Source organism: Schistocerca piceifrons, chromosome 3 (assembly GCF_021461385.2).
Source record: "Schistocerca piceifrons isolate TAMUIC-IGC-003096 chromosome 3, iqSchPice1.1, whole genome shotgun sequence".
Taxonomy (NCBI): Eukaryota; Metazoa; Arthropoda; class Insecta; order Orthoptera; family Acrididae; genus Schistocerca; species Schistocerca piceifrons.
The window spans coordinates 776,495,776-776,508,710 of NC_060140.1; the positions used below are offsets into that span (position 1 = coordinate 776,495,776).

Sequence of the window (12,935 nt, forward strand, 5' to 3'; positions counted from 1 at the left end):
TCTGCTCTGGGGCAGCACTGTGTGTGTGTAAATTATTCTTTCATGTTCAGTAACTCATTACATACCTTGCAAGCTCCTCAGGAGAGCAACTGTTCACTTTCTCCAGAATTTTTTGCTGTTCATCAGAACTGTACTGCATGGTACCATTTACATAATGTGATTCTGCTACAGTACACAATGACCGGTGGGTGACTACCTATGGCAAATAAATAAATACATGAAGATTCACATAACTGTTGCACATAGCCACTTTCCATTATAGCACTTGAGAAACAATTCTGATCATTTTACTGAAGTGAAGCCATTCATCTCATGAAATTTGATGTGTCCTGAATGAATTTGTAACTTACAATCTTACAGATGCATGTCGATCACCAAACTACATAAAACTATAACAAAATTATAAAATTTATTTCGTGATTGCCAATCCCTTTGTCACGGAAAATGAAGATTTAGGGCAATATGTAAACAAGTTATAGAAGCTGCAAGAGAAGCAAATAATCTATGTTCATGATATATGTGCGAAAATTACTTATAATCCAGATTAAATATATAAAGTACATCTCTCTTGGTTTTCCACACCCTTCTTGACTTGCATCACTTTTCACTTGTACTTTTCATCTCTCAGTTTCTCATGTTCGCCAGACAAAATCTTTCAGTTATTCAAACATAGGAACTCAAGAAAAATAAGTATATACATTTAAAGTTCATAAAACAAACAAGTTAAAACAGTACTAGTCACACCATAAACTGCGTATACACTGGAGTCTGAAGATCAAGCATAACTGTCAGAAGAGGAAAGTATTATGAGGGAAGACAAGCAATCACTCAAAGTGACTGAAGATTTCCCCATCTACAGGAATTGGGCAATCTGTATGCGAAAGGAGCACTACTTGTTACAAATAGGCACATCATTTAAAGTTTTAGCAGTCTCTTAGATCCATGTCTCAATTGTGTTTGGCTTTTATTGAGAACAGAGTGTAATCCCTTGGAGAATTGTCCACTGTAATGCCCTAAACATGTGAGCTGAAGCTTATTTTGCAGGCTATAAAAGGAAATAAAATTAGGGTTCAATGTTTTGTTGAGACAGATCAGAAGCTCAGATTGGGGAAGGATGGGGCGAAGGAAACTGGCCAAGCCCTCTCAAAGGAACCATCCTATTTAGTTTAGTGAAATCACAGAGAATCTATAAATAGATAACCTCCTATTCCCTATGGCTCCTCCTCCTTCAGTTTTGTTTACCCTCGACCTCACATCCTGTTTTCTGAGTGACCTGCCTCTCTTTTACTATCTTTACCCCCCCCCCCCCCCAAATTCCTCTCCTCCCAGAGGAAGGTACTAATAATTACTTTCAAATGGATCTTTAGGTAGTACTGAAATTTCACCTCTTGATGATAAGTCCTGGCCATCCATTCTGTCCCTATAATATTATAAGCACATACTTTACTTTTAAACTGTGAGCTTCTCCAACAACAAATTAACTAAATATTATCAAACTGCACTTTGATGACAAAGAAAGGAAGGTCATAAGACAACAGAGGAACTTCTATTTAGGGGTATATAATTTTGCAAGTACTGTATATATTAACACATACTGTTTCAAGCAAATGTTTCTTTTTGCAATACAATACCTTGTTAATGGCTCTCGTGCATGCACTGGTCATAATTGTCTCTGATGACCTCAGATGTTGCGTCACATAATGCTCAGAGCCACTAGAACCATAATTGTCTATTAAAACAGTGTTGTTTCTTCAGTGACTTGTGCTTCTGTGTTATTTTAGATTCATTCATCTGCAAACTCTGGTTGTACACCAATGGTGAGTTTTAAAGATAGAGGATGGGTTGTGCAACAGACGCAACCCAGAATTTTAAAATATTTTCATTTGGTTGGCACTGGAGTACTTCCCTCACTAGCTTTCCTTCTTTCAGTTCCCATGTGAAAGATTATTTGCCTGCTTACAGGCTACATGAGCATGATAGAGCAAAGAGGGATGATATTCCAATTAATAGAATGTAGAGCATCACTTTACACAAGTTGAAGTGAAAAGCACTACGTCTGAGAAGAAGAAAAGGTGAATTGTGAATGGGGAAGAACAAAGACAACCGGAAAAGAAAAACTTTTTTGGAACATGAGATTACTGAATAAAATTTCCATAATAGTATGTTTTATGTAGTCAAAGATAGTGATGATGAAATACAAAACACGGTAAATTCCAGTAATAGTTTCTCTACATGATGAATGAAAGGTATTAATCAGTGCATTAAATTTAGCATTGAAGAAAATGCAGTGTTTCAGTACCAATTTCATAGCAACGGTGATGGGAATTTTTCTCTTCTGCATTACTGTACTACAAAATTAAATGTACAATACACTTGCTGAGTTGCAAACGAAATGTCTCACAGCAGTAGAAAGCACTTCCTTTGGCATTCATTTGTGAGATCATAAACTTAAGATGGATACCGATGGATCTGACTACAGGCAACTCTTCAGAATGCAAGACTGGATAAGCTAAAGTGCACTTACGGTGTACCATGGCTCTTCCATTGCATGCTGCTGTTGGCAGTTTATTATTGTTTTTGTAGCCAATTAGGTGATAGTATAGGGTAGCCAATGTGAATCACTGAATCGAATGACTAATGACTTGTTTTGGCAGAAGATACAAATTGATTGCAATGCATCCCCCCCCCCCCCCCCCCACACACACACACACACTTTTTTTAACATAGTGAGCATGAGATTGACGATTCTTGATCTTGGACTGTAAGGTTGGTTACTGGTTTTTGTGTTTACTTTTTGTCTTGCATGTTTCTTGGAATACAGACGGATCCTTGGGATGCTGTTTTGTATTCCATGATTATAGTTACATTGTGAGTTGGAGACACTAAAAAAACTGGTTGTGGTAAAAGGCTCATCTGAGTCATTCCGTGTCAAATCAACACACCTATTTTACCTCACCCTCTTAGATTTTGCTGAAAGTTGGTATACTTATAGTGGGCACTGAGACTAAGAAAAATACCAAATTTCAATTTTTTATCTCAAACCATTCCTGAAATATGGCTATGTAAACTTTTCAAAAACCAGACAAAAATGTGTGAACAGACTTTTTTTAAATTGTCCTAGGAGCTGCCCTAATTGAGCTAGAGAACTGGGAAAGGTGTCATTTTGCATGCTCTTTCCAGGGATGTACAACAAAACATAGCTTCTAATTAATAACCTTTTTCAAAATATTAATTAATATTTTGATTTAATTTTTTTTACAAAAGTACATAATTAAAAATTTTCAAAATATTTCCATAACTACTTCATACTATTGTAAATCACATGGGAAAATATAAATCTGGGATGATGATGAGTTCATTGTTAAAAAAAATTATTCCGGACCCTTATTTTTCACTAACAGCCCTAGTTTGACCAAATTGACCTTTAACAAACAGGAATTTCTTTAAAATATACTGAAAGGTAAGTAAAAAAAGTATTAGAAATATCAAAACATCACCTTATTAAACCAAAACTAATCAGCATATTTTATAATTAAGTTGATTGCTTATTTTAATTTCATACAACTTCACTAACAGTATATTAACCGATATAACAAAAACAAGAAATTGAGCATTTAACTACAAACTGAAATAAAGTATGAATAAGTACAAGTATTTACATAATAGTTCTGTTCCATGATGTTTGAAATGTAACTATTAAACAAATTAAATATGTAATGCTTGTTTTTGAGTAACAGGTGTCTGTACATAGCTAAATTTAACACAATAGGTACTAACAATAATTTTGAAACAACTTTCTATAAAATATACATTAACACTAACCTGAGACAAAAATTAAGTTTTGAGTTGAAAGCAGTTTCCCAATAAATTGTCTTGGAACTTCATATATTACATTTTAATAAAGCTGACTGGGTTTGGTTTACATCACTTTCATTAAGAATGTATGTTCTCCCTGTCGGAGTAAATGGATTCACTTTTGAGAGAACATCCACAACTGACACCCACAGGACATCTGCATGTGCAGGATAAGAGAATGACTTAGTTGGTCCACATGGATGAAGAAAAGTTATTTTCACTTCATCAAGTTCTTCGTTTTTTTCTAAAATGTACCCAAGCCACCAGTTTCTGCCATATACAGTGGTGACATAGCCTGATACATCTTGTAACTTCAGTTTGTCTGGTGATGTAGTTACTTCCCTCTCCCAACTCTGCATACCACCTGAGACATATTTGACTATTAATTTTGATGTAGTGTTGGGAATGAAAGCGTGAAATTGCTGTGTTCCTTTGATTGTCAATGCCTGTTCAAGTCGGCTTTTTAAGAATATTTCTGAAGCAGTGTAGTCTTCTTGAGTGGAATATGCAAAATCAACATTTGTGATATTATCTACAGCCCACTCAAATAGATCTTGTGCGGTTTGGATCTGATTCTGGTATGGCCTTTGCAAACTTGCACGAGCTGCCAGTCTCTTTACTGAACCCCCTACTCCATCACAAGGCCATTTCCCATGTGCTGTGGCTGAAAAGTGCCACTCAGCTTTTATGTTGAAGTCTTCCTCATGAAGGGAAAGGTTCAGGAAGTTTTTCTTATTTTTATACTGAGCGGCAGAACCGTCAGAATAATAGTATATCTTTTTTGGAATCTTTTGAAATTTATTTGTTAGATATGAAATTAGCTTCTTTTGAAAGGTGTAAACCGCAGTTGTATTGTGCTCCAGACAATCAGAAACAATGACAAAGCTCATATGCTCAATTTTATTTTCCTGTTTGTAATATATAACAAAAGGATGAATGGTAATCTGTTGTCTTGTCCAGTGGAAACTCTGAGCTTCATCCTGTATATACTATAATTTTCTGAAAAATCACATATGACAACAAATTCAGATTCCATAAGGTTTTCTCTTGTGGAGTTAAGGAATGTTCGTTGTTGCTTGGCAATGACGTCATCCCGAATCAAAGTCGACATGTTACTACAAAATAAATCTATGAATTCTTCAGAAGTTTTCTGAACAATTTCCAGATTACAGCAGTCAACTGACATCCACTGTCAGAACTGAACTTGTTCAATTAAGTTTTCATGAAAAGAGTCTTTTAAAATTTTACATACGACAGTTTCTCCTGGGCAGTATTCACAGTTTCTCATGTTGTAATCAACTGATGATGGGTTGCAAAGCATTTTTGCAATGCACTCCTTATAATTGTCTAAGCTGCTGTTTGTTACTGTATTTAGTTTGGCATTTTCTATCATTAATTTTATGTTTTGGTGAGTTGTGCACACGCAGAGAGTGTGTGTGCCACTTCAGCCAGCTAATACACAATGTTTTGGTCTCAACTCAGCAAATTTCGAGAAACCTATTTTTATGTTAGGAAACTTGTCTTTAAAATGTTTGTAAGCTTCTTTAAGGTTACACAAAATAAGTCTTTTTGATATTTTTGTTTTATTTCCACAATCTTTAATACCTGGCATTGCCCTGTTAACTTCATCATTTTCATAAAATGAATGTACAGCTTTGACTGTTACTGTCGGTAAACACTTCCCTGGTTTTGGGTTTGGACCTTCCATGAATCCTCTTTCTTTCAAAATTTTTTTGGGCTGCCGAACAATGTAATTAGGAGCATTAAATTCCCTCATTACTTTCCTGACACTCCACTTTTCAGGTAAACTTGTAAGAATCATTAGTTTTTTTTTTTTTTTTTTTTTTTGCTCTACTTATAGAATTTTTAAAGTTTCTTTTAAGATTTTCAAGAACGGATTCATCAGTATCAGTATCTGACGAAGAGGTTTCAGGAGCAACAAAAAGTTTACGTGTCATTGATGAGATTTTCTTCACTTTTGATTTGGTGTAATGCCTAGATGCTAGTTTTCACTTGTCAATTGGGGACTCGCCTAGTTCTTGAAGTGTTGTGTTAAATGTTTTAACAGCTACTGAAGTTGAGAGTGAAGTCAGGGTCTTGGTCTCGGATGATTGTCTCTGATCCAGAAGATTCTTCTTCAACACTTTCATCACTGATGGGCTCTGGTGTATTTTTCAATTTGGTTACATCTTTTCTACATTTGTCACAAATCTTGGCACCACTTCGTATTTGAGGAAATAATTTGGGCATCCATGTTGTGACATTTCTCAGTTTTTTTCTGTCTCTAATAAAATGATTTGACTTCTTCAATGGATTACAACACTGCACTCTTACAGCACTGCACTTTTTACTTGGTTCCATATTTATACAAAAACCACTTATAAACTGTCCTTCAATGTATAGATTTACTTGAAAATGAACTATTAAATATAATAGATACAGACTGGTCAACACAGAGGTAACAATTGGTTTGCACTAAAACCACAGTGCATAAAAATGCTGTAGGCACACACAGCCTTAGAAGGTAACAATGCAGACTACATCATCTCAACAATGGCTCCAGTCTCTGAATTATTGTACAGACATCAAGCCCTATGTATACGGTCCTCTACTGACGTACTACCTTAAAGGTCAGTTTGGTCAAACTAGGGCCGTTAGTGAAAAACAGGAGTCCGGAATAATTTTTTTTTAACAATGAACCCATCATGATCGCACATTTATATTTTGCCATGTGATCTACAACAGTATGAAGTAGTTATGGAAATATTTTGAAAATTTTCAATTATGTACTTTTTGTAAAAAAATTAAATCGAAATATTAATTACCATTTTGAAAAAAGTTATTAATTAGAAGCTTTTTTTGTCTATCACTGGAAAGAGCATGAAAAATGCTGCAAAATGACACCTTTCCCAGTTCTCTAGCTCAATTAGGGCTGCTCCTAGGGCAATTTAAAAAAAGTCCGTTCACACATTTTTGGTCAGTTTTTGAAAAGTTTACATGACCATAATTCAGGAATGGTTTGAAGTAAAAAATTGAAATCTGGTATTTTTCTTAGTTTCAGCACCCACTATAAGTATACCAACTTTCAGCAAAATCTAAGAGTGTGAGGTAAAATTTTTATTTAAAGTGTGTTGATTTGACATGGAATGACTCATCTGTAGAGTAGCCTGATGATCATTTTAAAAACTTTCTGGGGTATTTTCAGAACGTCCAGATTTCCTTGGTGTTTGTTAGGCAGGAAGCTGAGAGCACAGTTTAAATTTTACGAACTATTCTGTTTCGTATGACAGCATTCTGCATGATATATACCATTAAGCTGCCACATAATTTCATACACCTGACACCATACCGAAATTTTTCAAACACTATTTTCTCAATGGTTCCACCATATAGTCTAATCATCCAATTCACGATTCATATGTTTACTTCCCATCGTTCACTGCACAGTTCTCAACTGCAGCATGCAACAGAAAAGCCACAGTCACCTTAAGGACACTTTTACCATGGGCAGTTTCAACTGCACCATTATGTCAAACTGGAAAAGGAACTATAAAATAAATCAAAAGTTGAATGTAATGGAAATGATATTAGATTAACTGAAGCATTTGATATTTCTTTGCCAACTGACAACCCGTCGCTTTTCAACCAAAGTTAGACCTAAGCTTCAGATCAGTCTATCTTACATTCTGAAAACTAATACCGTCACAAAAGAAATAAAATGCGTCTTCTTTTCTCTTTTTGTGTGCACATGTATGACATCACATGCCACATCATTATTTTCCAGGATGAAGGTGACAACTGGTATCAGTAGGTTCAGCTATTTTTCATAACAGTTTGCTTATGTTTATATACGTTTACCCAACACACAGCAGACACCAGCAATATCATTATCGTCCATCATATCTAATGCATGTGCAGTTGTCACCAAGCATTTGGCATCAGTATCCCTGGGCTTCACTGAATTATCTGTGTAAAATTCTTGGAAACATAAATGCATACAATCCTTAGTCTCCTGAACTCATGTGTGCTTAACAGAGAGAAAATCAGATCACGTAAAGCATGAATTTAGGATAGCAATCACTCAAACAGCAAATACTGTAAATTATTCTCATTGTCATACTGCAGGAACAATTACCACAAAACCTTCAAAAGATGGAGTACAGATTTGTCACAAATGAGAACTGTTGGAAGCAAAATACCACTGAATAAGTTAGAGGCATGCCATGGATTGATTTTACTTTCAAGAAATATCAGAGACCTCCAACAAGACTAAACTGCTGGATGAAAACTCATCTACTTCTCTTCATTCTTTTGACTTCTTTGATGCTAGTCCAAAATATATGGTCCTTAGAGTTTCAGAATTATGGTGTGTTATTAATCTTTAATATATACATTGGATGTTATTTTTTTGGCAGATATGGCCAACTTGCTGCTTCCATGAAAGTCGGAAATCTATGTACGAACTAAAAATTTACATTCTGAATAGGTCTTTGACAATCTTATCATCTATAATATTTTTCTCCATTTGGAACACTTGGTTGAAAGTGAATATTTTTTTCTATGTTAACTTTTAAGTTCTCTCTTCCAGGGTGAGCTCTTGCCTTCTCAATCTAAGTTTTGAATCTCTTCAGTAAGGCTGGGCTCACTGTCCACACAACAGATAGCAGATGTGTCACTGGCATGTACAGTGATGAGATGCTTTTTACCTACAAACTTGGGAATTCATTTACATAACATAAGGATAGGAATGAACCCAAGATTGAGCTCTGGGGAACACCACAACTGTATTTTTCTTATTTTTAACTCTCTCTTCTCCAGTACCTCTCGCATAATAGTTTCTGTGTTCTGTTGTCTGCCTTTTGAATATGTTTCCTGATAGCAACTGCATGAGCTTTTCAATGACACCACTCATCACAATATTTAGCAAGATGTATTATGTTGAGAGCTTTTGAGAGGTCCAGAAATATTCCTGTTGCTTAGGAATTTTCATTTATTTTCTCAAGTGCATAATGAACAATTGTACTACAGATGACTTGGTATTTTGACCTCTTCTGTAACCATGCTGTAATTTACCTACTACATTATCTTTGTTATAATGTTCCAAGATATCTTTTAAAATTATATTCTCAGTCAGTTCGCTGAATGCTGAGATTATGACTACAGGTGTATAGTTATGAACATGCTTTATTTCCCATTTTTGTGTAAGGTTTTGACTGCAACCAGTTTCAACTTGTGAGGGAATAAACCATATTCAAGAACACACTTTATTAGATGAATTAATGGTTTCACTATCTCATGTTTACATACGGTACGGAGACACGCAGACATACATATGGGATGGAGAAATATCATCTAACCATGCTTTTTTCCCTGATGTTGTCAATAAGGTGCAGAATGTCATCAGTTCATACTGCAACTCAGTTCTGTTTGTTAGTGGACTCATATGCTATGCATCTGGTTTCATGCAGGTATGACTTTCAACAGTATTTATAAATTACTAAATACATTGCTAACTAGAAGGGAATCAGAAATATCATTATTCACAATTAATTCTATGTTATTACCTTTAGTTTCTGTAGCATCGTTTACAATTTTGGTTTCAAAAGGCCAGCAACACTTAAATTTTATCTGATGTTCTTGTCTGTCAGTTAATTGTCCCTGCTTTTAACCTCGTGATTTCTTTTTGGAACTGATATTTGTACTTCTTGTACAAATATTTATCTGCTTGTAAAATTCTTTATCTATTCATAACTTGGGAGTTAGTCGGTACGGGCTATGTCTTCCAGTTTTTTCCTTTCAGATCTTTCATTTTAACATCTAATCATCTTTTGATTTTGAAGGGGATTTTTGTGAATACTCCCTTTGTTTCAAGGGGGTGTACTATTTCTGTGCCCAGTAAGACCATCTAAGAAAATGTTCCATTTGTTGTTGACCACAATGGTAGTAATTACCGATTCTCAGATTCATGACAAATTATGCCATGAAGTAGTAATGTTGTTTACAGATAGAATTCTCTTGTGCTCAAACATTTTTCTTTGTTTGCGTCTGTTATTACACTTTAGCACTAGTGTCTGTTCTGACAGGTAGCCATTTAAATGTCTGCTGACACGATGTGATCTTAATTTGCTATTACATGATCTACTGAATTACTATTGTTACAATTCTAATACGTCCTGGCCCTATTAAATAGGATACAACTTGTAAAATGTTTTCTTTCATGACTGTCATGTAAAATGTTTAAGTTCAGTTCTCCAAGTATGAAGAGAGATGAGTTTTACACTTTTACAACTTGACAATTTTCTCAAGACTCCAAGAGATTTCAGGGAAGTATCCAAATTTCTGGAGGGGGATCTATATACACCTGCAAAAATGAAATAAACAGAGTGAAATATGATCTGAGAATTGCAATTTTGAAATCTCTGTCAACACGAAACTTGTTCACCACAGCATTTTTTCTGTGGTGGTTGTAAGCTTGCTTTTTCTCAGCAAATGGCAATGCCATCACCTTTATCATATGCTCTACACTAAAATGGTGCTATGTTATAGCATTCTAATTTGAAATAATAAATGTTATTTGCTGATTCCTGGTGTTCAGTGATTATTACATGTTGAGCCAAACAGGTAAAAATGATTGGAAAGCATCTGTTTTATTTCATAAGCCTTGTACATTATAACACAAAAATAACAGATGATGAATTTAAGACTGTCTGGGGCATATATGAATCAAGTGAATAGGTCTCTGGAACATATGAGCTACATTGCTGAACATTAGTGTGATGGTTCTTTATCCTTAAGACCAATGATTGTAGTCTAGGGCAACTGGTTCTTCTTTCTAACAACTTTCTTAATAACATATTTCTGCATCAGGTGACACAAATAACATTACATAAATATAGTGAGTGTCTCCCTGGGCTTACTGAATTGATAAGTTACTACGTAACCCAATCAAATAACCTGATATGTTGAAATCAGCAATGATACCATATATGTCACCTTAGGCTGCATTCTATTTTTCTACACAATACTGAATTACCAAACAGTAGTTATTTTAAAAATGGACAGAGAATTTAACTAATGAGTTGCAGGTAAGACATGGCTCAAGTTTGAAGTAATTTGTTACGCTAAACTTGTGGAGAACATTTTTTATTACTAAGTAATGACCATTTAGTCGGCAACCCTCGGCCTTTAGCGACATTCACCACCTTGTCAGGGGTCAGAAAGCTCACTAGTTGAGACACTATGTAATTCCTATAATATAGAAGAAAAGGTTGCCATTTGCAACAACTTTAAAGGCTGAGATTATTCACAGAGTTGAGCAACACGTGTCGAACAAAAGGATCGCACTCACATTTGCTACGGGTAGGAGTGCAAGTGGTAATTTCTATATTCTCACTTTAGTGGAAAAATAGGTTCAGAACTGGTGGTGGTGGTGTGTGGGAAACTGTTACAGCGTACCATGTAAACAATTTTTATTACATAGTTCACGATTATTTGAACAGATCAAATGTTTCTAAACATTATCAGACATCAGCGACCTTCTAAACCTCCCCTACCACCGTTAGACAACCCGTTCACTGTGAAGGCGTGCCGGCTCCTTTTCCTTTGTCAAGACAAGGTAAAGCTTAAGAAACACAGACAAGAATTGTGGGGCATGAGTGCGTCAGGGGAATGGAAGCCAGTTGTCAGTGTACACGGTTTCACATGTTGCTCACTGGGTACAAACTAGCAGCGACATAGCGATGAATTTATTGTGTGTACACAGGTGGAATATTAGGCCTATACCTTTATTATCCTCTAGCACCACTTTCTGTGATAAGGTCTTGTCTTATACGGTACCGGATTCAAAACGAAATTATTTGTTTTGGAGGACAATAAGGAAAATAAGTATTTAAGAAGTTTGTTGAGCGCTTAACCGGAAAGGTTACAGTAAAAGGGAAGATCGTACAAGGTTTCGTTTCTACATAAGGAAGTTTTGTACCATCTATTTTATTGCATATAACGAATTCCTTACGGTGAGTTGCTTGAGTGCCAAGCGTCGCAACAAAACTTTCGAGCTCATTCCCTTTTCTTTCGTAACGCATTCAATGCATTTCTACAGACGATCGTCAAATCTTGTATTACTTTCGCACAAAACAATACACTACCGAGACAAAACACTGTCATATCTATGACCAGCAGTGTCGCCAATGCTTATCAATTCAATTACCTACTCAAGATCGTCAAATTACCCGATTTTACCTCAAAATACCCTCCGTTTCAAAAATAGTTGCATAAATGTTTACGTAGAAGAAAAATGACGATAAATTACATGATAAATTACAAATTAAACATTTTACTTAATTAATCCGAGCTGAGCGATGCCATACACCGCTGCTCGTCATTTATCTCGTTGGCCCGAAGGAAACACATCATACTTGATTGATTGATTGATTCATTCATTCTTCCGTAGAACAACATACATTGCATGGATGTCGTCAAACGTTTGTACAATACTTCTTATAAAATAAACATGTCGCCTTACAGTATATACAGCTCCTATTTTTCTAATAATGTCAAGTTAAATTTTGTAACGACGTACAGTGTTCATGAACATTAATCTATAGTAATTTTAAATATTTATCTGCAGTGTAATAGCTATTATCTAGTAAATATTTTTTTAGCCTTTAACAAAAGGTGTGACGATCATTTACATCTTTTATTTCTAGTGGTAATCTGTTGTACAATTTTATACCATGATATAATACATTATTTTGTGTTTTTGACTTGTTTCCTCTGTTCAGATGCAAACAGTGTCTGGATTAGGTTCCATGGTCGTGAATTATGCTGTTTGTGTTATACAGATTAATGTTTTTCCCTATATACATTATGTTTTGATAAATATATTCCCACAGTACTGTCAGAATTTCAAACTTTTTGAACAACTCTTTACAGTGTGCCCTGTTACTGCTATTTGTTACTAATCGAACAGCTCTTTTCTGTATCTTGAAAATAGTTTGTATGTTTCCAGCACTTACCCCCCCAAAATATTGTCCCATAACTGAGGACTGAATGCATATACCCAAAGTAGGCTACTTTGAGGG

General features: G+C 35.2%; 1 protein-coding gene across 1 annotated transcript in view; it reads right to left on the bottom strand.

Moving 5' to 3' along the window:
• Positions 1 to 12,004, bottom strand: part of LOC124789466 (transcription elongation factor, mitochondrial) — a 79,876-nt gene extending 67,872 nt beyond the window's left edge. The window contains exons 1-2 of the mRNA XM_047256834.1: positions 11,867 to 12,004; positions 66 to 196 (exon numbers count right to left, since the gene is read on the bottom strand). Of these exons, the coding sequence (XP_047112790.1) occupies positions 66 to 196; positions 11,867 to 11,914 (179 nt within the window). The 5' untranslated portion in view covers positions 11,915 to 12,004. The remainder of the gene's footprint in view (positions 1 to 65; positions 197 to 11,866) is intronic.
• Between the last annotated feature and the right edge of the window lie 931 nt (positions 12,005 to 12,935).